This window comes from Nansenia antarctica (assembly GCF_963989245.1).
Source record: "Nansenia antarctica genome assembly, chromosome: 17".
NCBI lineage: Eukaryota > Metazoa > Chordata > Actinopteri > Argentiniformes > Microstomatidae > Nansenia > Nansenia antarctica.
The window spans coordinates 21,923,740-21,950,740 of record NC_137687.1 but is presented as its reverse complement, the minus strand read 5'-3'; the positions used below and the strand labels follow the sequence as shown (position 1 = coordinate 21,950,740).

Here is a 27,001-nt window from a genome sequence, read left to right as displayed (position 1 = left end):
GCTGGGGGAGGTAGAACACCAGGGGAGGCTGGGGGAGGTAGAACACCAGGGGAGGCTGGGGGAGGTAGAACACCAGGGGAGGCTGGGGGAGGTAGAACACCAGGGGAGGCTGGGGGAGGTAGAACACCAGGGGAGGCTGGGGGAGGTAGAACACCAGGGGAGGCTGGGGGAGGTAGAACACCAGGGGAGGCTGGGGGAGGTAGAACACCAGGGGAGGCTGGGGGAGGTAGAACACCAGGGGAGGCTGGGGGAGGTAGAACACCAGGGGAGGCTAGGGGAGGTAGAACACCAGGGGAGGCTGGGGGAGGTAGAACACCAGGGGAGGCTGGGGGAGGTAGAACACCAGGGGAGGCTGGGGGAGGTAGAACACCAGGGGAGGCTGGTGGAGGTAGAACACCAGGGGAGGCTGGGGGAGGTAGAACACCAGGGGAGGCTGGGGGAGGTAGAACACCAGGGGAGGCTGGGGGAGGTAGAACACCAGGGGAGGCTGGGGGAGGTAGAACACCAGGGGAGGCTGGTGGAGGTAGAACACCAGGGGAGGCTGGGGGAGGTAGAACACCAGGGGAGGCTGGGGGAGGTAGAACACCAGGGGAGGCTGGGGGAGGTAGAACACCAGGGGAGGCTGGTGGAGGTAGAACACCAGGGGAGGCTGCGGGAGGTAGAACACCAGGGGAGGCTGGGGGAGGTAGAACACCAGGGGAGGCTGGTGGAGGTAGAACACCAGGGGAGGCTGGGGGAGGTAGAACACCAGGGGAGGCTGGGGGAGGTAGAACACCAGGGGAGGCTGGGGGAGGTAGAACACCAGGGGAGGCTGGTGGAGGTAGAACACCAGGGGAGGCTGGGGGAGGTAGAACACCAGGGGAGGCTGGGGGAGGCAGACATCGGAGGACAGGGCTCATCGTGATGCAATGGAATGGAATGAGGAATGATATCAAACACGAGTTCATGAATTCCATCCGTCACAATGAGCGTGTCCTCCGGTTTCTGAATCCACCTTGCCTGCCGCATAATGTATTCTAATGATCCCCAACGCTACCTCAATGCTGCTATCTCCATATTAGTTGACTGTTTGAGTGGAGAAGAGCTCATCGGTCCGGGGTGGTGGTGATGATGGTGGCCGGGGGTTTAGTGACAGCCGGATAACTCCCAGAAACAAATCAACAGAGTCTGGTTGGTGCCTGCCTGTCTGTCTGTCTGTCTGGTGTCAGGTACATTTACAGCGCATTTAGACGAGAGGCGAGAGGCGTCGGAGAGAGAGAGAGGCAGGCATCATTAAGCAGTTTGACAGTGTGCATCTGTGATGATGTGACATACCCGCCTAGCAGGAAGGGTAACACACACGTCTATTAACTGTCAGCCCCCATCATCGATGCACGCACACACAGGCCCGCACACACACAGGCCCGCACACACATGCTCACACACACTCACACACACTCACACACACGCACACACACGCACACACACACACACACACACACACACGCACACAGGCACGCACACACTCTCACACACGCACGCTCACACACATGCTTGATCACACACACACACACACACACACACACACACACACACACACAATCGATCCGATTCATCTTTCCATTGACGGCCTGACAGCTGAACGGGAGCGTCGGAGCAATTATAGAGAGTAATATTGGGCGTCGTCACAGTCGAGAGCTGCCTGCCTGCCTCCTCCAACCAGAGAGACTGGGGTTAATGGCTGAGCCCCTATCCCAACGGAGGCCGGCACCCCTGGGCCTGCCTGCCTGCCTGCCCGCCTGCCCGTCTGCATGTCTGTCTGTGTGACTGTCTGCTGGATTGGGAGGGGGGGGGGGGGGGGACGTCGACGACTATTGGCCCTATGTGGATGGCTGTCAGTCAAAACCCCCAATTAATGGTGGAGTGTAGTTGGGAGGGAAAGAGAAGAGGCTCCTTAACTCAGTGCTGGAGTTCCAAGTGAGGCGCGCTCGCACTCTCTCCCTCGCCCTCCCTCTACCTCTACCCCTCCCTCCCTCTCTCTTCTCTCTGTGTGCGTGCGTGCGTCTCACAGGCACTCCATCACTTTCTTCAAAGCCCTCCCCTGTATTAGATCTTTACTAGCACTACCTCAAACAAGTAAAGGATAGCTGATGCAGTAGAGTAGTACTGATAGAAGCCGTTGAGCAGGAATCATTCACGTTTTGTTCAAAGCAACACATTTGGGATATTTCTTAAAAAAATGGCTGCCATCGGTGGCATTCATTTTTTTTTTACAAAGCTTTCATTTTGTGATCGTATCACCAAATTTGGCACACGTGTAGATTTATGTACCCTGACCAGATTTACATATCGAGACACCACAGACTTGGCCCCCCTGGGGGGCCGTAGCAAAACGGGGCCTGCTTATTGGCTGATGAGATGCTTTGTTGCCACCAGCAACCTGATAAGCGCTCGCTAGCTGGGTAGTGAGTAGTGTCGTTCGCTAGCTGGGTAGTAGTGTTTTTTCCTCGAGTTAGACAGTGAATGCAAGGCACCACGGCAGGATTTAGGCTCCTCTTTCTCCAGGCAGTTATGAGTCGACTGATAACGGGATGTTTTCTCCGTGTGACAAATGTGACCCATGCAGCAGAGCGTGCACGCTCACCATGTGCTGACAACTGTTATGGTTGACACTGACGTCATGGTGTAGGCTAGGTCTATGACGTCATGGTGTAGGTGTAGGCTAGGTCTATGACGTCGTGGTGTAGGTGTAGGCTAGGTCTATGATGTCATAGGCTAGGTCTATGACGTCATGGTGTAGGTGTAGGCTAGGTCTATGACGTCGTGGTGTAGGCTAGGTCTATGACGTCATGGTGTAGGCTAGGTCTATGATGTCGTGGTGTAGGCAAGGTCTATGATGTCATGGTGTAGGTGTAGGCTAGGTCTATGATGTCATGGTGTAGGTGTAGGCTAGGTCTATGATGTCATGGTGTAGGCTAGGTCTATGATGTCGTGGTGTAGGTGTAGGCTAGGTCTATGATGTCATGGTGTAGGCTAGGTCTATGATGTCATGGTGTAGGTGTAGGCTAGGTCTATGATGTCATGGTGTAGGTGTAGGCTAGGTCTATGATGTCATGGTGTAGGTGTAGGCTAGGTCTATGATGTCATGGTGTAGGCTAGGTCTATGATGTCATGGTGTAGGTGTAGGCTAGGTCTATGGCACCAGATCCTCCATCAGACATTGGCTAGCCTTTTGTTAGGGTGCATTTTTGACGAATATACAAAATATTTAGGATCTTGTACAAATGAGTAAAAAGTAAGCTCTGTGCCCATATGTACTATTATTAACCGTGTGCCTGCCCTGAAAGCTTGTAACCTGTACTGGCCCTCAGCCAACTATTTAGGGACAAGGAACGTTGACCAAAACAGGCCTGGGGGGATACAGTAAGACAGGTCAGGTAACTGGTTGCCATAGCAGCTAGCCCCATAAGGAGGGTGGAAGAAACCTAGGATCTTAGGAAGAAGTCGGGAAAGCTCTTATTCGCTAAGGGGCCATATAAGGGTCAGCAACGTTGGCAACTTGTCAGAAGAATATGATTTGCAATGGACAGGTGGCTGCATGGTCAGCTATTATTTGTGTATAAAGGGACACCACTAAGGGAGCAGAAGTGTTCGGAGTTTTGCCTGGACTGCGTTCCCCCGATCGGTAACGTGTGGAATAAAAACTCTTCCTTCAAGTGTCCACTCTGAGCAAGAACTTGTGATTTCCGTGATTCATCCCTTGACTCATCAACACTCTATAACACCTTTGGAACAAGGGTCGTCTCAACACAGAGGTGGGTCTGAACGAGCCTTTCTGGACCAGGCAGCCAGAGGAATTACAAAGCTGCTATGAGCGTGCAGCGTCCATTAAGGGCTGTGCAAAACAGATGGATTTGTATGCAAGCGTCCGTACACTTAAAGAGGAACGTGCTAGAGGAACAAAGATATTAAACAAAAGTGAATATAAAAAGTCCTTAGAAGAATTGTAGAAAAAAAAAACGAATTTAAAACATGAAAACATTTTTTAAATAGAAAATCAAGTTGATTAAATCCATGATATGTCGTTAATACAAAATGTTTGTATTTATAAAAACAAAAACATACATTTGTTGCTGTCTTTTGTTTGTTTGAAGATTTATGACCATAGTGACTCATTTTTTTGAAAAAAAAAGTCAGACATTTTTAACCCAACACATAAGGAGTTGTAAGGAGTACAAGAAGTTGTGGAAGAACTTGTAGATTTCATTATTCATACAGAAACAGACCGTTCGGTGGCCATTTCGTAAGACGGCTGCTGCAGCCCTGAGGGATGAAATCTGCGGTGCCTTGATCTTAATCTGTTCAGGGTACAGACATCTACCTCTCTGCCAAACGCGGAGACATCTTCACGAAACAGTCCTTCTGAAAATGACAGGTTGGTTTGTTAAATAATGGTACCGTCAGCTACCATATTGCTATCGCCCCCCGGGGGCTAAATCTGTGGTGGCTCCAAAAATAAATCTAGTCAGGGTACATAAATCTACCTCTGTGCCAAATGTGGTGATACTATCACAAAAAAAAAACACAGAAAATGAAAGGTTAGCGTAATAGTGGAACTGTCGTTTTTCTCAATTGAGACATTGCTTCTACGGCCCTGGGGGAGTAAACCTGTGCCGCCTCCATATTGAAATCTCAGGGGTGCACAACACAAACCTTCCTTTGTGCCAAAGTTGCTGTTGCTTTGATCAAAACAGGAACGCTAATACTGGCTTAACCGCTGAACTACGAGACCAAACCGAATCTCATCATTATTATTGTACTTTATTAGAACTCCTCATCCTCATTCCTCAAAAGGCAGCATGACTTTTTAGCAGACCACCAATGATGCATTTCAAAAGACCACAGCGTTTTTTTCCACACAAGCTTTGGCATATCTTCAGAGGCAGAGAGAATAGCCTGGATAACTCCCCATGCAGTACAAGCTCTTCTATTAGCCAGGCCAGACCTGACGGGGAGCAGTGGCACAGCACAAACCCTCTCCGCGCCCCACATCTTTTACAGTTTCATCACGGCCGTGCCAGAAGAAGCAATGTGGCAACCTGCCAAGTTCACCACAGAACAATTAAACAACAGAATTCAGCCTCGGAGCATTTCGAAACATTATCTTCTAATGGCTAACAAGTCATAGGCCCCTGCAACACAGGCATGAGACTGTGAACCCTAATTATGCAAGCCTGCCGACATGACAGAGATACCAGGATAGTGGGCCCCCCTCTCGCAGCGATGTAAATGTCAATAAGATGTAAATCACGACAACAAACACTGTTATTCAAAATGATTACTTCATGAAGATGTTTCCCGTTTCCCTTGTATTCGCTTTCAATTAAAGTTGTTGCTTTCGCTACCCAACTACCCAGAGACACACTCATATGTAAAAGTATGTACACACACATACGCACGCGCGCACACACACACACACACACACACACACACACACACACACACACACACACAAATACATGCAGATGAGATGCACACAGACAAACACACACACACACACAAATACCTGCAGATGCACACAGACAAACATGCGCACACGCACACGCACACGCACACGCGCGCACACACACACACACACACACCGACACACACACACACACACACGCACACACACACACACACACACACACACACACACACACACGCAGATGCACACAGACAAACACACAGACACACACACACACCAGACTGGACTGAAAGCAATGGCTTTGGGCATCATGATTCCACCACCACTGGCCAGCCAGTCTCTGCCAGCCCAGCCCAGGACTGACGAGACTCCAACGACGACAATGACCTACTGAACACTGAATAGTGATGTGATTATAGTGATGATGGAGTCAATGAGCCTCTGTGTCTCTCGAGTCTCAACCATTGTGTTTAATGATTCAAGGTTCAAAAGCTTTATTGTCCTCAGGGTTGCGGTTTAGGGTCTTATGTCATGTCCCTTGGCTTCCCACGCAGCAAAACAACACACAGCTCGCAAAACACAACAAGATAATTAACAATTTAGAGTTTAGAGTTTAAACGAGCTACTGCACTAGGCATGAGAGATTTGTTGTCGTAGCTGTTTTTCTCTGCCAACAGGACCCTAGGAGATTAAAGGAGCTTGGTGCCCTAGTGGATAGTGAGTCGGACTAATGATCAGAAGGTCATGAGTTCAAATCCCACTGGGGGAACACCCAGGTGTGCCCTTGAGCAAGGCACTTAGCCCTAATTTACTCCAGGGAGACTGGTCCCTGTAATCTCTGATTGTAAATTGCTTTGAATAAAAAGTGTCTGCTAAAATGGTTAAAATGGAAGTGGACAAGAACGACTGCCATCTTGATTGTGGTCCGCCAAGAGTGTCCTGTTGATTGCTTTGATGTCGTGGTGTGTGACTTAAATCTCTAATCGTGATTGATAGATGATGCTCAGAGACTCACCCTCACTCTCCCCTTTTAAGTCCCACCTCAAGGCCTACCTGTTCTCCTATACATACAACCTTCCCTACCCCTAACCATCTCCCTTAACCCTGCCACCACCACCCTCCCCCCCTGGACATTGCTGTGTTAATTGTTCCCTGTGAACTGTTCGTTAACTCTGTGTTCCATGTGCTCATGTTATCTGTCGCTTGTTGTTTCGGTGTTTTCTGTTTTTCCCATATTGTCAGCGTCTTTGATTATTGTTATCCTTGCCAGTTTGCCGTTGTCGGTTGAACCAGGACACCAGGAATGTATGTTACTCTCAATGAGTGATCTGGAGACAATTGAGAGCACGTCCCTTGTCACATTTAAAGCTCGGAAATGTCCTTAAAATAAATAGGCACTGTGCAGGCTTGTGTAGCCATTTAGAGTTAAAAAATAAATCTAATAAAAACCCAAACCAAGTCCAAGTGGCCAGAGGCTGAGAGGGTGTTGATCGATCTTGGTGCTCAGACACATAAGACTTAACACCTGCCACCTGCTACCTCAGCCGCGTAAGTGGCATAGCACACTAGGGGAGCATGCTATCACTGCAAGCTCCCCAGGTTGATTTCAGCCATCGACATATCCTGCATGTCATCCCTCCTCTCTCCCACCCATCCTTCCTGTCAGTCTCTACTGTCTCTATCCTCCTCTCTCTCACCCATCCTTCCTGTCAATCTCTACTGTCTCTATCATCCTCTCTCTCTCACCCATCCTTCCTGTCAGTCTCTACTGTCTCTATCCTGCTCTCTCTCTCACCCATCCTTCCTGTCAGTCTCTACTGTCTCTATCCTCCTCTCTCTCTCTCTCACCCATCCTTCCTGTCAGTCTCTACTGTCTCTATCCTCCTCTCTCTCTCTCTCTCTCTCTCACCCATCCTTCCTGTCAGTCTCTACTGTCTCTATCCTCCTCTCTCTCTCTCTCTCTCTCTCTCTCTCTCTCTCTCTCTCTCTCTCTCTCTCACCCATCCTTCCTGTCAGTCTCTACTGTCTCTATCCTCCTCTCTCTCACCCATCCTTCGTGTCAGTCTCTACTGTCTCTATCCCAATAAAGCAGAAATGCCCTAAACATATTCAAATATGTGTTTTATGTGTTTGACATTTTTTCAGTTGTCTCCAAGACAACACATCTCAGGTCTTCTGGGGCCAGGACTCAGGAGTTCTACACTTTTAATCTGGATCAGGATGTTTCACATACTTTTTTGTGCTATCCAGGATCAGATGGAGCTGACTGATTCCCCCCAATACGACTCAAAATCAGCCAGATAGATCTGATCCTGGGTGGCAAATTTTTTTTATCTGGATCAATCTGAAGGTTTGAAATACCGGACATACCCTGGACATTCAGCCTGTGCCAGGGGATGAGGCCGGGCTAGCAATTGAAAGGTCGCTGGTTCAATCCCCGCCTCAGGGGGGAGCTGCATGTGCCCTTGAGCAAGGCACTTGCTAACCTCTAATTGCTCCAGAGGCATCGAATATGGCTGACCCTGTGCCTAGAGCAAAAATACCAAAATCCAATTGACTGACAAAGTTGATTGCATGGCAAAAACAGCTCTCAAAAACAAACTAAAAACCCAATAAAATGGGGTAATATTACTTAAAATAAGCACATTTATCTGCCAACAGAACAGGACAATTTCACTTGCTGAGGTTTTTCTAAAAAAAACAAGCACACATTGCCTTGATTTAAGTTACATCATCTTACCTAGATTGACTCTTTGCAGTGTGCAGCATTAAACGTGGTTGAGAAAAAGCCGTAAATAAGGCCAAACACCCTGCGGTAGTGTTGAGGTGGTGCTGGGACACGGAGTGTAAAAGTGTCAGTCTGGCGTCCTCCACTCCACTCACCGACTGGCTCTATATGCAAATGAGAGTGGGTCTGTGCTGCTCCCCTCAGCATAGCTGGGAGTTGTTTCCGTAGAACTTTCTCCAATGCGTTTGAACAAGATGGATGTGTGGAGTGCTGTGGGCCTAACGTTCTTCATTCCCTGCATACCCATTTTTCAGGTGAGGGAGGAGGGGGGGGGGCGGGGGGGACAGAACGTCAGTCTAAAAGTGGCTGCGTTCGTAGATGCAGAGCTCAGACGGCGACTGAGCGCACACTGGGTTCGACGTCATAAAGGGGACCCGAGTCAGTTTTTCTGTGTAGGAGGCAGGCTAATTTACAAGCGGCCAACTAGTGGTTGTTGTGTGTAAATAGCAGCTTAGCATTGTAAAGAGGTGGCTCTTTTAGTAGGTAAAAAAAGGCACAGCTGCTCTAAAGGCCATCTGACACAGTAGCCATACGCAAGGGATTAGTCTCCAGGAACAGTTGCCAAACTTGGTCTGACTTGATCTTCAATCATGAGCCTGGCCTGGTCATACATACATACAGACTGGCCTGGTCATAGATACAGCCTGGCCTGGTCATACATACAGCCTGGCCTGGTCATACATACAGCCTGGCCTGGTCATACATACATACAGACTGGCCTGGTCATACATACAGCCTGGCCTGGTCATACATACAGCCTGGCCTGGTCATACATACATACAGACTGGCCTGGTCATACATACAGCCTGGCCTGGTCATACATACAGCCTGGCCTGGTCATACATACATACAGACTGGCCTGGTCATACATACAGCCTGGCCTGGTCATACATACAGACTGGCCTGGTCATACATACATACAGACTGGCCTGGTCATACATACAGACTGGCCTGGTCATACATACATACAGACTGCAACCTATGAAACAGAATACACACAGTAATGTGTATATTTGTGTGTGTGGGCTCGACTTTCCCTACAGTGTGTGGACACACGTGTGGATCAAACTTACTCATGCACATACAGGCACACACACACACACACACTCTCTCTCTCTCTCTCTCTCTCTCTCTCACACACACACACACACACAGGCGCACGCGCACACACACACACATACACACACACACACACACACACACACACATTTATCTATTCACATCAAAGATTGATATCCCTGCTGGTAATTAGCAATAAATCCTCACCTATAAAGATCACATCACAGTAGAGTGAGCCCTCTCATTGCAAAAAAACACCACTCTAACTCAGGAACTAACAGCGGGAGCTCCTACTGCTTTCTGGTTAACAAAAAAACAACAAACAAACAAACAAATAACACATAAAGCCTGTGTCTATACGCCCGTACGGCCGTACCCCCCGCCCCACCATCCGGCCATCCACCCTTCTTCCGCCCATCCGCCCCTCTCTCCCTGGTCTGGACGGAGCCAGAAGAGGAGTTGAAGTAATGGCTGCAGTTCAAGGACGGAGCCCAGCAGCCTTTTAGACTGTGTGTGTGTGTGTGTGTGTGTGTGTCTCCTGGTGAAGGGGATTGTGGGTCGCCACTGCTCTGCTTTTTTCGCACAATGGAATGCCAGCACTACAGGGGACCAGCATGCCACCAGAGCAGGCCAAGGACATTGCGCAGTTAAAGTAAACACACACCCGTGCCATCCCGCAGATTGAGATGCCTTCTGTTTTTCTGCGGGTCTCATACGCGTGCGTGCTTGTATATGTGTGTGTGTGAGACTAGGTGTGTGTGTGTGCGTGCGTGCGTGATTGTGTATGTGACTGTGTGTGTGACTGTGTGAGACTAGGTATGCGTGTGTGTGTGTGTGTGTGTGTGAGACTATGTGTGTGTGTGTGTGTGAGACTGTGTGTGTGTGTCTGTGTGCCTGTGCGTCTGATTTTGTGCATGCGTGTGTGAGACTGTGTGTGTGTGTGTGTGTGTGTGTGTGTGTGTGTGTGTGTGTGCGTGCGTGCGTGTGAGTGACTGCCTGTGTGCACATGTTGTGTGCGCACGAGTGAGCGTGATCGATGCCTCGATGTCTGGCAAGTGCTCCCATCCCCCCCAACCCCCCCCCCCCCCCCCCCACCTGAGTGCCCCTCTTTACCCGCCAAGAATGTCACTTCTTCTGTGTCTGTTCCTGGCCTCTCCCTCAGCGGGGGCCCCTCGTTGTCAACGCGATGGACCTCGGCCAGGACACACACCTCTCTCCCCGCTGATCACAGATGCCTACTCCAAGACTGCTGGATGCTGGAGGCACATCCCCTCCGTGGCAGGAGACGACACTCCAAACCACTCGTTACAAAAACACACACGGCGACATCAGTCGCTAATGTGAAAGAGAGAGAGGGAACTGAACACACGTATGCATGCAGTACTCTTCTTACAGGAGGACGACGGTTGCTAATTAGCTCACAGCTAAATCCGGCATATTTACTGTCACCATACTTTGTATAAGTGACTGTTCATTAATGTGCACTGTCCTGCCTAAATAAAGATCGATCTATCTTTCTCCAGTGCCTACTAAAACAAAACAAAACTCAAATAAAAACTCAAATAAAACTTAGTTTATCATGACGACTGTCAATGGAACACTGGCCTGAGCTAGATTACTCTTCCTGCTCCCTCTGGTGGATTGATGATTCACTTGCCTAGTCAAATGTATTGACTCTAAGTCGCTTTGGAATAAGGCGTCTGCTAAATGCCCCAAACATAAATGTTAATTATGTGTACCACAGCACCTCAGTCACGATTCAAATGTAGTCCATCTCCATGCTGTGTCAGTCCTGTCGTCATAATCTCTTGTTCTATGTCTTACTCAACCATGACTCTACCTCACAGGTGCAAGGGAGGCTGGTGGAGGTAGAAATCAGAGGACGGGCTGGTTGTGATGCATGGAACGCAATGGAGAACGCTATCAAACACACCTTCCCTCGTTCCATACTATGCATTTACAATGAGTCCGTCCTCCGATTTCTACCTCCACCAGCCTCCGCCAGCCTCCACCGTACCGCGTGGTAGAAGTGAGCTCACTGAGAACGAGACCTACGAGGTTGAGTTCAAACGGAGAGGAGTGAGAATGAAAGAGCCAATTGAAAGCAGAGGATGATCCGGTGGCCATAGTGACGCTGTATAAGAGCCAGGTCGAGGTGCTAGTCCTGGACTAAATCACACTTTCTTTCTTTTTTTTTGGGACAGATACAGTGAAGACAGACAGGAAAGTAAGGAGAAGAAGGGAGAGAGGGCATGTCAGCAGGGCATGGGCCGGATTCGAACCCATGCCGACATGGGCATATGTGTGCACTGTAGACCATTGAAGATGATTTTCAGTTTAGGATTAGGCTTAAGCCTCGTCTGTGAAATCTGCCCAGAGAGTTATCCAGGATATTTGATACACGCGAGATACACAGGATTGGCAGGCATTCACTAACTCAAATGATGACTCAAATGATGTCATCCGATACATTATGGTGTGTTTGAATCATGTCCCAAAAAACGACTGAATGGCAGATGGGGGTGACTAATGCTGTTCTCTTGTTCCAGCTGATTGACTAGTGACTGTAATCGCAGCTTGAAGGCAAGTTGTAGTGTTTTCACAGCCTCTAATGGCTACAGCATGGTTTCAGCCTCTAATGGCTACAGCATGGTTTCAGCCTCTAATGGCTACAGCATGGTTTCAGCCTCTAATGGCTACAGCATGGTTTCAGCCTCTAATGGCTACAGCATGGTTTCAGCCTCTAATGGCTACAGCATGGTTTCAGCCTCTAATGGCTACAGCATGGTTTCATAGCCTCTAATGGCTACAGCATGGTTTCAGCCTCTAATGGCTACAGCATGGTTTCAGCCTCTAATGGCTACAGCATGGTTTCAGCCTCTAATGGCTCGTTTCCAAACTCCACAGTGGAACGAATGCTGCCAGAGAAACAGAAGGCTAATTTGGGGCTGTTAAAAAGGGACAAAATCCTAATTAAAACCCCATGATGACGTCACGTGATGACGTCACGTGATGACGTCACGTGATGACGTCACGTGATGACGTCGCATGATGACGTCGCATGATGACGTCGCATGATGACGTCGCATGATGACGTCGCATGATGACGTCGCATGATGCCGTCGCATGATGCCGTCGCATGATGACGTCACATGATGAAGTCACATGATGAAGTCACATGATGAAGTCACATGATGAAGTCACATTAGCTCATGATTCTGTCACATGATGAAGTCACATTAGCTCATGATTCTGTCACATGATGAAGTCACATTAGCTCATGATTCTGGTGTTGATTAGCATTCCAAAGCACTGGGGTTTATCAGTGTCACTCAAAGAACTAGCTATAGACATTTTTACAGACATATCTACGTGAATTATTAAACGTTCAAATGAAAATCAAGCCCACGGCAGACTCACTGCAGAACATGAATGATTTCTGCGAATGCAAGCCGTGACTTGAGAAAAGTTTCATTTTAAGGCAGAGCTTGAAGTACAGTATAGCTTGATGCCTATAGGCCGAGATATCGACCAATGGTCCTGGTGAACCCCAAAACATCTGTTATATCACAGTATCCTGAGGCAGCTTGAAGTGTATGTACAGTAAGTAGCCTGTAAGACACATTGCTGTTATTCCTATCCCGACACTGCTCACTACTGCTCACTACTGCACACCCGTGGAGGCTGATAGAGGTAGAACATACAACCCAGCAGCACCAGACATGGGAGTGTAATATACCAAGTCAACCACTCAACTCAGGAAAGAGTTTCAACGTGAGGGAGGTCACGAGCTCAATTAAACCTCTCAGTCCTTTATAATGTCTCCTTTATCATCTCTGCTGGCTATTTTGTGCTAAAAGTATTACAAATATTTTTAAAAAATGTATTTTGTGTTATATAAACATGCCCTTGTAGCTAAAAGCCTTGGTTGTTCAGTGTTTTCCTTATACACACGGCTGGTGGTGTTGAAATGATTGACCACAAGAGCACCTTAATGCCTTTATCTCAGACCGAAGCACAAAGGCTTATGGGTAAAAGCATCATCGGAGGAGAAAACGTTTTAATCTGCTTCCCTGGTGAAAAAGAACTAAACAAAACGAAAACACAACACAACAAAACTATTTCACAACACAGCTTTAGCATTGTGAAGTAGCCATCGGTACACTCCACATTCTCCATCCTCACGGCCATGTCATTCCTGTCAAACTCACCAACTGCCAAATCATTTCCACCTAGAGTGCCAAGTGTTTTATGTTTTATTAAGTGTTTTTAGGTTTTATTTACCTCGCAAACAATACTTCGGCTACAAAATGAAGCATCATAATTTATGATTTTTTGGGGGAGTAAATTATGTATTATTATTATTATTATTATTATTATTATTATTACTAATTCACCCTCATGTCCATTTCATTCCTTAACGCCTTCCTTTTCAACTCTGCTTCAAAGACAGCGCTGCCAGCACTAAATCTGAGTTGCCAGTCACTCTGGAGTATAGCACCCATCAAAGGTTTGGACACACTTTCCCTATTCAATTGAATGGGAAAGTGTGTCCAAACATTTGACTGGTCCTGAATACACTACACATGTATATTTGTGAGCTTGTGCTCTTGTAAAAGGCAACCGTCCGATAAGTCCAAGCCTGGCTCCCTTTCTTGCGTTTGTTATCCTATGATGTGAAAACCAAAAGAAATACAAGATCAACCTATTTCGGAGGGTGTCCCATTTTCCCTCCCGTGTATATTCTGAGGGCATAGCGCCAGGGCGTGGAGTCGATCGCTCACATCGCTCAACGAGGCTCTGCTGCGTAACCGTGGCGAGCACACAGAGAGTGAAGAGGGGCCAGCGGACGCGTCCCAGACCAGCTGGTCCTGGACCTGCTCGGGAGCCTCATTTAGATGCCTGTGATCACGGAAGACAGGACAAAAATTGGGCTACATCTTCCTCTTCCTTTTCTATGTGGTTCCTTTACTTATCAAGTCCCTGCCCCCCCCCTGTCAAGTCTCTGCCCCCCTGTCCCCCCCCCCACCCGCCCGCCCGCCAAACTCCTCCTTTCCGTCTTATTTTGTCTCCGATGTGAAAGGATGCTTGGCACGAGGTCTTCCAACAAGATCCCCTCAGAATTCCCTCACAAACCAATTAAGGATTCCTCTAGTGTTCCCACAGCCACCAGCTCGCACACTCTCTCCCACACACTCTCTCTCTCACACACACAGAGACACACACACACACACACACACACACACACACACACACACTCAGGAGACGCAGACAGAGCGCAGCCCTAATCAGTCATGCCTACAAAGTATAATAAAACTCTGCTGTGTTATGAGTCGCTGTCATAATGAAGAAATTAAGACCGTTAGGCCTCCAATGCACTGCCTGACGCACACACCGGAAACTTCCAGAACATTAAGACTACCAACGCAGCACACCAAAGCACCAACGCAGCTCCTGGGATCCACAAAAAGCCTGTATACTGACTCCGATTGGAGAGGAAAATAGCAGTTCATCAAAGTGAACGATTGCGGCCCCGATAGAGACTGATATCTATGTTACCATGGTTATTCTATGGATGTAGGTGCCATACATCAAGCCGGTTTAGTTGCTATGCAGATGATGTCCCCCCCAAAGCTGCTTCAGGATGTATGATTTGTCAGGATCATCTGGATGAATATCACCTCTTATTGCACAGGTCTCCAACCAGGAAAAAAAGGAGAAGAAAATACTGCTTGAAATACTTCCTGGGCGACTACATATCTGCAGTCATTCATTCTGGATATTGCATTTTCGGGGCAGGAGTGAAATAATCTAATCTTCCCCCATTTGTTTGTGGAACATGTCACTCTCAGGAGAGGCTGGGGGAGGTAGACATGGGAGGCTGGGGGAGGCTGGGGGAGGTAGACATGTGAGGACAGGGGAGGCTGGTGGAGGTAGACATGGGAGGACAGGGGAGGCTGGTGGAGGTAGACATGGGAGGACATGTGAGGCTGCGGGAGGTAGACATGGGAGGCTGGGGGAGGTAGACATGGGAGGCTGGGGGAGGTAGACATGGGAAGCTGGAGGAGATTTCTACCTCCGCCAGCCTCCCCTGGCCTCACCTCCCCTGGCCTCACACTCCCACCTCCGCCAGCCTCCCCTGGCCTCACACCCAGCCTCCCCTGGCCTCACACCCAGCCTCCCCTGGCCTCACACCCAGCTTCCCCTGGCCTCACACCCAGCCTCCCCTGGCCTCACACCCAGCCTCCCCTGGCCTCACACTCCCACCTCCGCCAGCCTCCCCTGGCCTCACACCCAGCCTCCCCTGGCCTCACACCCAGCCTCCCCTGGCCTCACACTCCCACCTAAACGGCTAGTCTGTTCACTTCCTTATCGCTGATGATTTATCTCCACTCAATTAGCTGACCTCATCGCAGGACCACCGCAAGATTAATTACTATGACAAATAACTTCATTACATTAGCGTAACACTATTCAGCACTCGAAAATATCGTTTTGGAAGAATGAAAGCTATCGTGTTTAGTTTATTTTTGCTATTGGATGTACTGTTTGTTAAAACAACAAACTGGTGAATCTATTATGATCTTTGTATCTCTGTGTTAATGATTAATCAATGAAAAGGTAGTGCACACAAAATGTATGTTAAGAGTTTTGAAAGTTGAGCACATACACATCTGATTTTTCTATCAATAATAGAAATCAGAATACCGTACTGTAAAAGGTCACAAGAATGAACATTTCTAGTGACTGTACATAACATTAATTAACTATAATTATAATATATAATACTTTAACTAACTATATTCATGTACAGATGGTAAGAACAACCCTAAGACTAGACCTGACAATTGCTCCAAGCAAAATGACTAAATCATTAAATTATGATTATATAATGATTGGAGCACTTTGAGCTGCAACGTTTGCAGGAAAAGCGCTATACAAATAAAAGTTATTATTATTATTATTATTATTATTATTATTATTACAGTACATACCAGGTGTCTCAGTCATTCTAATGGGGATCAGCTAACCATAGCAGACATATTACCTATAGAAAGCCAATGTCCCACATTCCCCAACACACTAGTCGTCTAATTCCATTAGAGCTTTGGGATTTAGCGATTCATTACGGGAGCGGTAACAAGATTACTTTTTACGACACATTTTTTTTTGTGGTACACTGAACTCAAAAGGCAAAAAAAAAAAAAAAGATACAAATTAAAACGACACAAAAATGTAATTTCCCCCTAATTAAATCTGAGATCTCTAGAGAGGAAGAGACGCAGAGGCCCTGAAGAGCAGCACGACAAAAAAAACACACCACGGGCTGGTTGCAAACAAACAAGCACGTCAAACTGTCACATACAGGACCTGCAGGAAAGCAACATCACTTGCGGAAAAAGCTTTCGGGTTTAAATACCAACAAGTCCCTAAGTTGGTCACAACACATTAACACTGTCAGCGGTGGGGGTCTATCGGCCTGTAACAAGCAACTGTTTGAGGACGCATCCGTCCCATCAGAAGAGAAACAGACCCTAATTGCATTGGCTTTGTGGGAAACAGTTTGAGGGGAAAAGAATCCAACGAGAAGGATGCCGATGGATATCAAAAGGGAACGGGAGACAAATTGCCTTCCGGCAGGGTTCACCACACCCCCCAAATGCAGGCAAAATCGTTTAAGAGTGCCAAAATCAATTCAGTTTTGAATAATCACCACTTGTCCCTGGAAAAAAATAGAAAGGAAAAAAAGATCACTCTCCTGCAACAGGGAGGGCTAACACTAGAGAGATCGCGTCTGTCTGTCTGTCTGCAAAAGCTGAGATGAAACCAGAAGAGCTTGAAAACCCAGAGACTACAGAACCAGGAAGTGTACGTCAAACACTATAAAAGAAACTTCTCTCTCCCAGAGAACTCAGCGAAGGCAGAGCTTGAAGTACAGTATAGCTTGAAGCTTATAGGCCGAGATATCGACCAATGGTCCTGGTGAACCCCCAAACCATCTGTTATATCACAGTATCCTGAGGCAGCTTGAAGTGTGCGGTACAGTAAGTAGCCTGTTCGACCTGTAAGACACATTGCTGTTATTCCTATCCCGACACTGCTAGGAGTGGGGACACTACTGCACACTACTGCACACCCGTGGAGGCTGATAGAGGTAGAAATCGGAGGACGGGCTCATCATAATGTACGGAATGGAATCAGGGATGGCATCAAACACGCCCCCCCCCCCGCATTAGCTACCTAGCAAGGTCTGCGCTAGCCTACTGAGCTAAAGACTGGCCATTAAGCTCCCTCGGGAGGTCTTCAGGTCCGATATTAGATTGTATGAGACTAGATTCAACTTTATTGTCATTGGCACTAGACTAACAGAATGCAGTCTGAAAAAGGGAAGGTGACTCCAGATCACACACGACCACCTCACCACTAAACCGAAACCATAGCTACGGTATGTTGTGATAACTATGATATAGGTGTGTGTGTGTGTGTGTGTGGGGGGGGGGGGGGGGTGTGGGGGGGGGAGGGGGGGGAGGGGGGTCGTAAGCTGTGTGTCACACCACCATCAAGAGCCAGGTTTAGGTAGTGTCCTTACACACACACACACACACACACACACACACACACACAACCACACACAACCACACACAGAAACCATAGCTACTGTATGTTGTGATCACTATAATACAGGTGTGTGTGTGTGTGTGTGTGTGTGTAGGAGGGTGGTCGCAAGCTGTGTGTCACACCCCCATCTAGAGCCAGGTTTTTAGGTAGTGTGTGATCCGCGTATCACCCCCCTGTCTGCCCGGGGGATCCAGCCACAGAAGCCTTGTACAGCGACGCTTAGCTAATTGTAATTTTCCTGGGAAGGGGCTAAGGGAAGCGAAGCGTTGCAGACATTAACGAGGCCTGGAGCAGGAGAACGAGGGGATGGGGGGGGGGGGGGGGGGGGGCGTTCTGCCCTGGGGGAGGAGAGAGGTGCATTGTGCTGTTCCGCTCTGCTGTGTTTTAGTTGGAGTCTCTGTTACCCACCTCCCACCCTCCTTTCCCCCCGTCTGCATCCTTCCCTCTCTCCGTCTCTCCCCCTTCCCTCCGTCCCTCCTTCCCCCTCCCCTCCCTCCCTCTCTCCCCCTTCCCTCCATCTCTCTCTCCCCCTCTCCCCCTTCCCTCTCTCCCCCTTCCCTCCATCACTCTCTCCTCCTGTCCTCCCTCCCTCTCTCCCCCTTCCCTCCCTCCCCCCCTCCTCCTTCCCTCCCTCCCTCCCTCCCTCCCCCTCTCCCCCTCTCCCCCCCTCCCCCTTCCCTCCCTCCCCCTCTCCCCCTCTCCCCCTTCCCTCCATCCCTCTCTCATCCTTCCCTTCAGGTTTCAGTAGTTACACTAAGCCTGTATAAATGACACTAACCACCAAACCACCAAAACACCCCAAGGTCCCCCAGCAAATCCCCCCATCATATCCAGGCACTCTCTTGATAATAATACCCGCCCCCCCTCAACCCTGACAAACCCTGTATCTCAGCTATACAGCCACACTGTAAAGACACTCTACCTACCTCATTCAGTTCCACTCACTAACTCTTTAACACTAACCTACTAAAAGAGCCGCCTCTTTAGAATGGGAATCTGCTATTTACACACAACGACCACTAGTTGGCTGCTTGTAAATTAGCCTGCTTCCTACACAGAAAAACTGCAAAATAGCTTCATACTAGCTTATCCTGATGTGATTTTGAAAATGTAAGGATACTGTGTGGTAGAACGCACATATCTAGGAAAAGTCATGAAAGGAGGAGGGTCCTGAAATTTGATCGAGTGCAAAGATCCCACCGTGTCGGTTCTAGTGTTAACCACCTATATAACCAGGAAGGTTCTAGAACACATTCTCTTCATGACGACCTGGCCAAGATGGACTATGGGGAGATCAGGGGGAGGCAGAAATCGGAGGACGGGCTCATTGGAAATGCATGGAATAGAATGAGGGATGTTTTCTGATACCGTCCCTCATTCGGTTCCATGCTTTACAATGAGCCCGTCCTCTACCTCCACCAGCCTTCCTGATAGGGATTCACCGATAGATAGTATTATAGATCGATATTATAAGTATATAATATAGCGTTATATACCGTGAGACAGAAGGGAGATCTTTTTTAAAAACGTCACCACATCAGACTCCGCAAGAACCCGCAATGTCCTTACGCACACAGACACACAGACACACAGACACACAGACACAGACACAGACACAGACACAGACACAGACACAGACACAGACACACACAGAGAGACACACACAGAGACACACACAGAGACACACACACACACATACACACACACACACACACACACACACACTCAGGCTCCAACCACAACAACAGTTTAGAATTCAGGAGATCCAGCAAACACACACTAGAGGCCATGCTGCCAGGTCTGTTTCACCAGGGTCTGAAGACTCTGCACTAAGTTGGAGAGGAAAGACCCCCCAAAGAGACAGATACACATTGTCTGCCATGGGGGGATGGGGGGGAGGGCCTGGTGAGACTGAGCATCAATACAAACCCGACTGGATTAAATTCATTATGTGCCGTCTTTAACTGACGCCTTGTCTCCACTTATGTTGTCTGAATGTCGAGTCGATCATGCCTGACACTCAGAGGGAGCTTTTTTTTTCTTTCTGGGGAATTATGGGTAATACGCAACAATATGCCCCTTTCTTCTCTGGCCAAGTTCTGTCCCTAAGGCCATCCCTAAGACCCTGGGACATACATGTACCAGCGTCATGTAAATGGAATGCACTTATATAGCGCCTTTATCCAAAGCGCTTTACATACAACGGCCTCTCATTCACCCATTCACACCCATTCACACACCAATGGCGGCAAGCTACCATGCAAGGCGCCGGCCGGCCACGCTCACTGGGAGCAATTTGGGGTTCCGTGTCTTGCCCAAGGACACTTCGACATGTGGCCAGCCGGGGCTCGAACCGCTGATCTGCCAACCTTGCGATCGTTAGACGGCAGCTGTACCTCCTGCGCCACAGCCGCCCCACTTGTACATCACGCCGCCTCATACTACAGAACCAGGAGATAGGCTCCTACCTGTCCCCTGAGGGCCGTTAGGCTCGAGAACCATCGGTTGTCATGGCTACTTACTTTTTTTAACAATAAGGCCGATAGGAAGAGACGCCTGGAACCTCGAGTCCTCTGACTGGGCGTGTTTCAAGAGGGCGTTCTCTGGTGTCAGATTGGATGGCACTTTTGTCCCTTTGAATAAGCATAATTTTCACCGCTGTGTTTGTCCCTCGGGTCCCCTGGATCGAGACACGAGAGGCGATTATTTGTTTTACCGGGGAGAAAAAGAAAAAAAGACTGAGAAATCGATTGAATTTCTATCCACCCCGCTATCCAATTCCATTTGGGCTTATTTGCTATCTCTGGATAATTGACTGAAAGTACATTTTTCCCTTCACAAAGATTAACCTCGTCATAGCACCTTAAACAACTCCTGAGCCCTGAGGTACCACTCAATACTCACCATCACGATGTTGTTAAGCCAAGTCAGGGGGAAACAGACCACAGGGCCAAGGGCCAAAACAATGTTGTTTTCATCATCCCATAGACCACACAGGCCATCCCATAGACCACACAGTCCATCCCATAGACCACACAGTCCATCCCATAGACCACACAGTCCATCCCATAGACCACAGTCCATCCCATAGACCACACAGTCCATCCCATAGGCCACACAGTCCATCCCATAGACCACACAGTCCATCCCATAGACCACTCAGTCCATCCCATAGACCACACAGTCCATTCCCATAGGCCACACAGTCCATCCCATAGGCCACACAGTCCATCCCATAGACCACACAGTCACAGTCCATCCCATAGACCACACAGTCCATCCCATAGACCACACAGTCCATCCCATAGACCACACAGTCCATCCCATAGACCACACAGTCCATCCCATAGACCACACAGTCCATCCCATAGACCACACAGGCCATCCCATAGACCACACAGTCCATCCCATAGGTCACACAGTCCATCCCATAGACCACACAGTCCATCCCATAGACCACACAGTCCATCCCATAGACCACACAGTCCATCCCATAGACCACAGTCCATCCCATAGACCACACAGTCCATCCCATAGACCACACAGTCCATCCCATAGACCACAGTCCATCCCATAGACCACACAGTCCATCCCATAGGCCACACAGGCCATCCCATAGGCCACTCAGTCCATCCCATCCAATTCCATTTTATTCTATTCTAATCTATTTTATTCGACTCTGCTCTATATTCTATCATATTCTACTCTACTAGGGTAGAGTAGAGTTGAGTTGAGTAGAGTAGAAAAGAGTAGAGTAGAGTAGAGTAGAGTAGAGTAGAATAAAATAGAGTCGAGTCGAGTCGAGTAGGGTAGAGTAGAGTAGAGTAGAGTAGAGTAGAGTAGAGTAGTGTAGAGTAGGGTAAAGTAGGGTAGGGTGGAGTAGAGTTGGGTAGAGTAGAGTAGAGTAGGGCAGAGTAGAGTAGAGTAGAGTAGAGTAGAGTAGAGTAGAGTAGAGTGGAGTAGAGTAGAGTAGAGTAGGGTAGAATGGAGTAGAGTAGTGTAGGGTAGAGTAGAGTAGAGTAGGGCAGAATAGAGTAGAGTAGTGTAGAGTAGAGTAGAGTAGAGTAGAGTAGAGTAGAGTAGAGTAGAGTAGAGTAGAGTAGAGTAGAGTAGAGTAGAGTAGAGTAGAGTGGAGTAGAGTAGAGTAGAGTAGAGTAGGGCAGAATAGAGTAGAGTAGAGTAGGGCAGAATAGAGTAGAATAGAATACTCTACTCCATCCTATTATATTCCATCCGCCTGACTTTGAGCCACCTGTGATTGTGATTAATTCCACCGTGCCGGCTGCACTCAGCAGAGTCTCTCCGTCTCCACAGAGAAATTAACAGCGGACAATTAATAAGACCATCTCGTCCTGTCTAACCCAATTCATTTAGCAAATGAGCATTATGTTAATATAATCACCAGGGCAATTTAAAGTTAGATGAGGAGGAAAAGTGGGCCAGTGGGGTCAGCCCGGCCCGGGCGAGGCCTCTGCTCACAGAACCTGGACCCGCCACGTCACATGACCAACCCAGAGGTATGACGTCATCCCCACCACCAATGTGGAGCTGCAAGATGTACGGACCTTATAATGGATGCACGGGACACATGCACGAATGCACAAACGCATGCCACACACACAAACACGCGCACACGCGCACACACACACACACAGACTACCCCGTTTAAACAATTTGTCCAGCGTTCGGACGTGTTGTTCTCAGTCGACTGAGATGTGTTTAGTTTAGCAAGTCGCTTGTTGTTTTTCCCTCCCAGAGGTTTTTTTAATGAGCACCGCTATCAAGACTATCCCTGTTAGGGAGGTGTACCAAATGAGTCAGGCACTTAATGTCCTGTTACGGCTGTTCCTTCAGAAACTCTAAATTAATGAGGTAAAGAAATTTAAAAAACGGTCGGATTCAACTGGTGAGTTCTGCTGTCTGACAGAACATCTATTTGCAAATGGAATGGAAATGGAATTAGGAATGGCATTAAACATGTGCGTGAGCCTGTCCTCCACTATGTGTGTGTACTCTTTATACAATACGTAGTGATAAAGTCTACCCCCCCTCTATGTATGTATGGCTCTCCAAAAATGAGGTCGAATACAAACATTAAAAAAACAAGTTACTCAACAACTTGAATTGATTTTTAGGAAAGCCACAGAACGCCGGAGGGTAGACGTTTGCAAATATGTGTGATAAATTATTTCACTTTGAAGGTATCCGGTAGAAATCAACCCCCCCCCCACCCCCACACCACCCCCACACCACCCCCTCCCTAATGTAACATATCTCGATTCCAGACAGATTCTGATACTTGACACCATTCCTCATTCCATTCCATGCATTACAACGAGCCCCGTCCTCTGATTTCTACCTCCGCCAGCCTCCCCTGTTGGACAGCGTGGGGGACTGACTGTAGGGGGTTAGATGTGACACAACAGCAGCTGGTTTGGACGTGTTCAGTGTTGGCAGTTGGTCTCTTGTCCTTGGAAGACCCCTGACCAGAACGTTCACAGCCAGGGGGCTTTTTGCATCATCGGGGACGGTGACCTCAACCCTCCGTATACCGATAAGAACGCTATGTAAGCAGATATGTGCGGATGAACTCGTATATGTAAATAGGATGTGTGTTTTGGTATCAAACTAAATATCATTCCTCATTTCATTCCATGTATTACAATGAGCCCATCCATTTTTGTCCTCCTAGATATACCTCCACCAGCCTCCTTTGCTGTAGCTGGTTTATTCTGGTCAATACACTATTAACTCTTAGAATAATTATTAATTCATTGTTTTATTGCCATGGAATCAATGTGTCAGTCAATTGTTGGAAGCCATAGACGGTGACCCTGGGGCAATTAGGGGTTCAGTGCCCTTGCTCAGGGGCACGTCGACACATGGTCAGCCGTGATACGAACCGCTGCGAGTTGCCGACCATTAGACGCTGGCTGCAGTCTCTAATTGTAAATCGCTTTGGATTAAAAGCGCCTGCTAAATGGTCAATTATTTATTATTAAATGATTACGATATTACAATGACCCTGTCCTCTGATTTCTACCTTCACCAGCCTTCACGGCCATGCTGTCATAATAAGGTGCTGGATGTCTGTCATGCCTGATGAAACCGCATGCGTTGCATTTATGGGGAGTATTGGTTCCTTCACAGGTGAGCAGGATCCCCAAACACTGACCCTGCATGAGACAATTTCCAATCAAAGCAATCATTTAATTGTGTCCCATTGAGTGTTTATCGAGGGCAACTGCGGTGGTTTTGACAGCACACCACTACTGCACACAAGTCCTTTCAGAATCTGACAATTTACGATTTGAATATCGTTAGGCAGGTCCCCACTGCACTCATTTACATAATTCCAGGGAAAGTCGACGCGCACACACGTACGCACGCGCGCTCTCTCTCACACACACACACACACACGCGCACACACACACGCACACGCACACGTCACCATGAAGTCTTCGTTGAAGTTTCCTTCAGAGCAAATTAATTCATCAACGCACAGTACCACATCTCCAGTAATTCAAATAAAAAATAAAAACCTTTTGATGCAAATTCCACTTATCCCCTGTGCGTTCCAAGCTAGGAAACTGATTCGGCCTACGGTCTTAATTTAAGAAACAAAACGGGAAAAAAAACTATTTAGAGAACAGAACTGTTTAGAGAGAACTTCTCAAGGTCTTTGGCTGGGGGTTTGATATCTCTCCACTCCATGTCTGCCCAGTACCTAGGCCTGTGTCTAATCCGACCCAGCTGTTGGAGATAATAGGGATCGCTCACAGACAGATGAAGGAGACATGGAATACTTAACAGTACTATCCCTCTCACAATCTAGACCAGGACCCAATAGCCTCAAAGAACCACTCTAAAATACTCTAAAACACTGAACACACTCTAGGGCAGTGGCGGACTCAGGGTGTTTGAAGGGCAGGGGCGAAAACATGGGACCCCCATCAGTGCACACAAGTTTAGCCCATTGGAAGGGCAGCCAATAGGGCACATCCTCTAATTTTGCCAGTCAAAAGGGCACTTTAGGCACGTTTTTTCAACTGTGGGGGCACATGGTCAAGTTTAGACGATGAGGGGCACCAATAGGGTACGTCCTCTCATTTTCGCCACTCAAAAGGGCTTTTTTGCCACTCAAAAGGGCACTTAATTAAGAGAGACATTTTTCAACCGTGGGGGCACCCCTGCCCCCCCCATGAGTCCGCCAGTGCTCTAGGGACAGGGGTCTTTCTGACAGCCACAGCAGAAACATGGAGCTAGATCACTCGCTCGGCAGGGGGGGGCATCGAAAGACACAGACAAGTCACTTTTCTTTTCAGAAATAATTTAATAAACTGGTGGTTTGAGCAATTTCCTCGTATGAACTCTCTCTCACCGAGTCTCTTCACCCCCCTCCCCCCCAATCCCCCCTCCGCCCCCGTACTTAAATGGTATTGACGCTCAAGTGCTTTTCAATATTATAGCCCCCCGTCTAGGAATGCGCATCAACTTCTCTCTATGTGTACGTTTACTCCCGAAGTGTCTTGGGGGGCTACATATTGGAGAGGATTCACTTCGAACTAAATACCCGATATCAAATGTTAAGTCGTAGACTAGAGGATACCCCAGGGGTATAAAAAACCTAGAATCAGCGGCGCCAGAATCAGCTGTTACCTAAAGACTCCAACTCACAACCTCACAGGGATGTGAACAGCGCAACATCATTATAATAATAATAATAATAATAAAAAATAGTTTAGGAAAAAACTACGACATGTTTCCCTTACCTGGAAATCCGAAGAGGAAAATGAATCCCGGGATCCAAATGGTGTGTATTAAGTAGCAATTCATGATGTTGTCCAGTCAGGTCAGGTCCAAACCACCTCTCCTCAACGTCTTCAGAGAGCGCAGGTGGTCTTGCAATAATTTCTCGAAACTGGAAAGTGTCGTTTTATGATGGAGACAGACGAGGCACAGAGGGCGTATAGCTCCCAGCTTCTGCTCTGATGCTGCGACCAACACTACACACACACAGCTCAGGTCCCGGAGTGCTAAACGCAGCCGTATTTTTTGCAATCACGAGTTGGCCGGTGCGTCCGGCTGCTGTTAGTCAGCGCCATCTAGCGGTTCATCAGAAATCAAAACATAGGTTGGAGCCCCCCTCGTTTGGGGTTGGAGCCCCCCTCGTTTGGGGTTGTGGATATACGGATGCATTCGCGGTGTTGTCCCCAACTGTGTGCATGTGCATCTACTATGCTGCAATAGTCTGCAATGTTGCAATGTCGGTGTTTCAACGGACTGTTGGACTGTCTGTAAACATGAGCATGCACAAAGACACCCACGCACGCACGCACGCAAACACACGCACGGGCGCAAACACACACACACACACACACACACACACACACACACACACACACAATCACCCCCCCCATGATAAAAAGAATGGCAAACACAACATGATAGAACAGAAATACAAACTCATATCCCACAGTTTACAGTACGTCAGATGTTGACTTGAAGAAGATAACTCTCCCTCAGCAACATTTCCCACCACCTCAATCATAAAACAGCAACACAACACAGCTTCCCTCCAGCAGGGCAGACCTTTGGCTACCCCCTGTAAACCAATGACAAGGATCCTCTGTGCTGCATGAGGTGTGAGTGTCCCCAGTGGAGGCGCGGTTTGGCAGAGGACAAGAGGAGGAGGAGTGGGGGGGGGGGGGGGGGGGTGTTGACAACACAGGAATCTCTAGAATACTAATAGTGACATTTAGTGAGAGACGGCTTCATTCAGCCTGGGCAAGGTGCGAGGTAAGGGTGGAGTGTTGGTTTGGTTAACACACTTGAGGCTAATCAAAGTACAGGCAACCGTGGAAAACATACACTGTGAGAGGAGGGGACAGTAAGGGAGGGAGGAAGGGAGGGAGGGAGGGAGGGCGCGGGGGGGGGATGGTGGAGAGTGAAAGAGGGTAGAGAGAGGGAGGGGGAGAGAGAAATGAAGAGAAAGGAAGGGAGGTAGTGGGAGGGAGGGAGCGACAGAGATAGAGGCAAATACAAATGGGGAGACAGAGAGATGGAGGGAGATAGAGGAGAATGCCGGA

General features: G+C 48.2%; 1 protein-coding gene across 1 annotated transcript in view; it reads right to left on the bottom strand.

Annotated features, from left to right (window-relative positions):
- The window catches only part of lsamp (limbic system associated membrane protein), a 598,465-nt gene extending 572,641 nt beyond the window's left edge, over window positions 1-25,824 (bottom strand). The window contains exon 1 of the mRNA XM_080547401.1: window positions 25,685-25,824. Coding sequence (XP_080403527.1) covers window positions 25,685-25,748 — 64 coding nt within the window. The 5' untranslated portion in view covers window positions 25,749-25,824. The remainder of the gene's footprint in view (window positions 1-25,684) is intronic.
- Window positions 25,825-27,001: the final 1,177 nt, after the last annotated feature.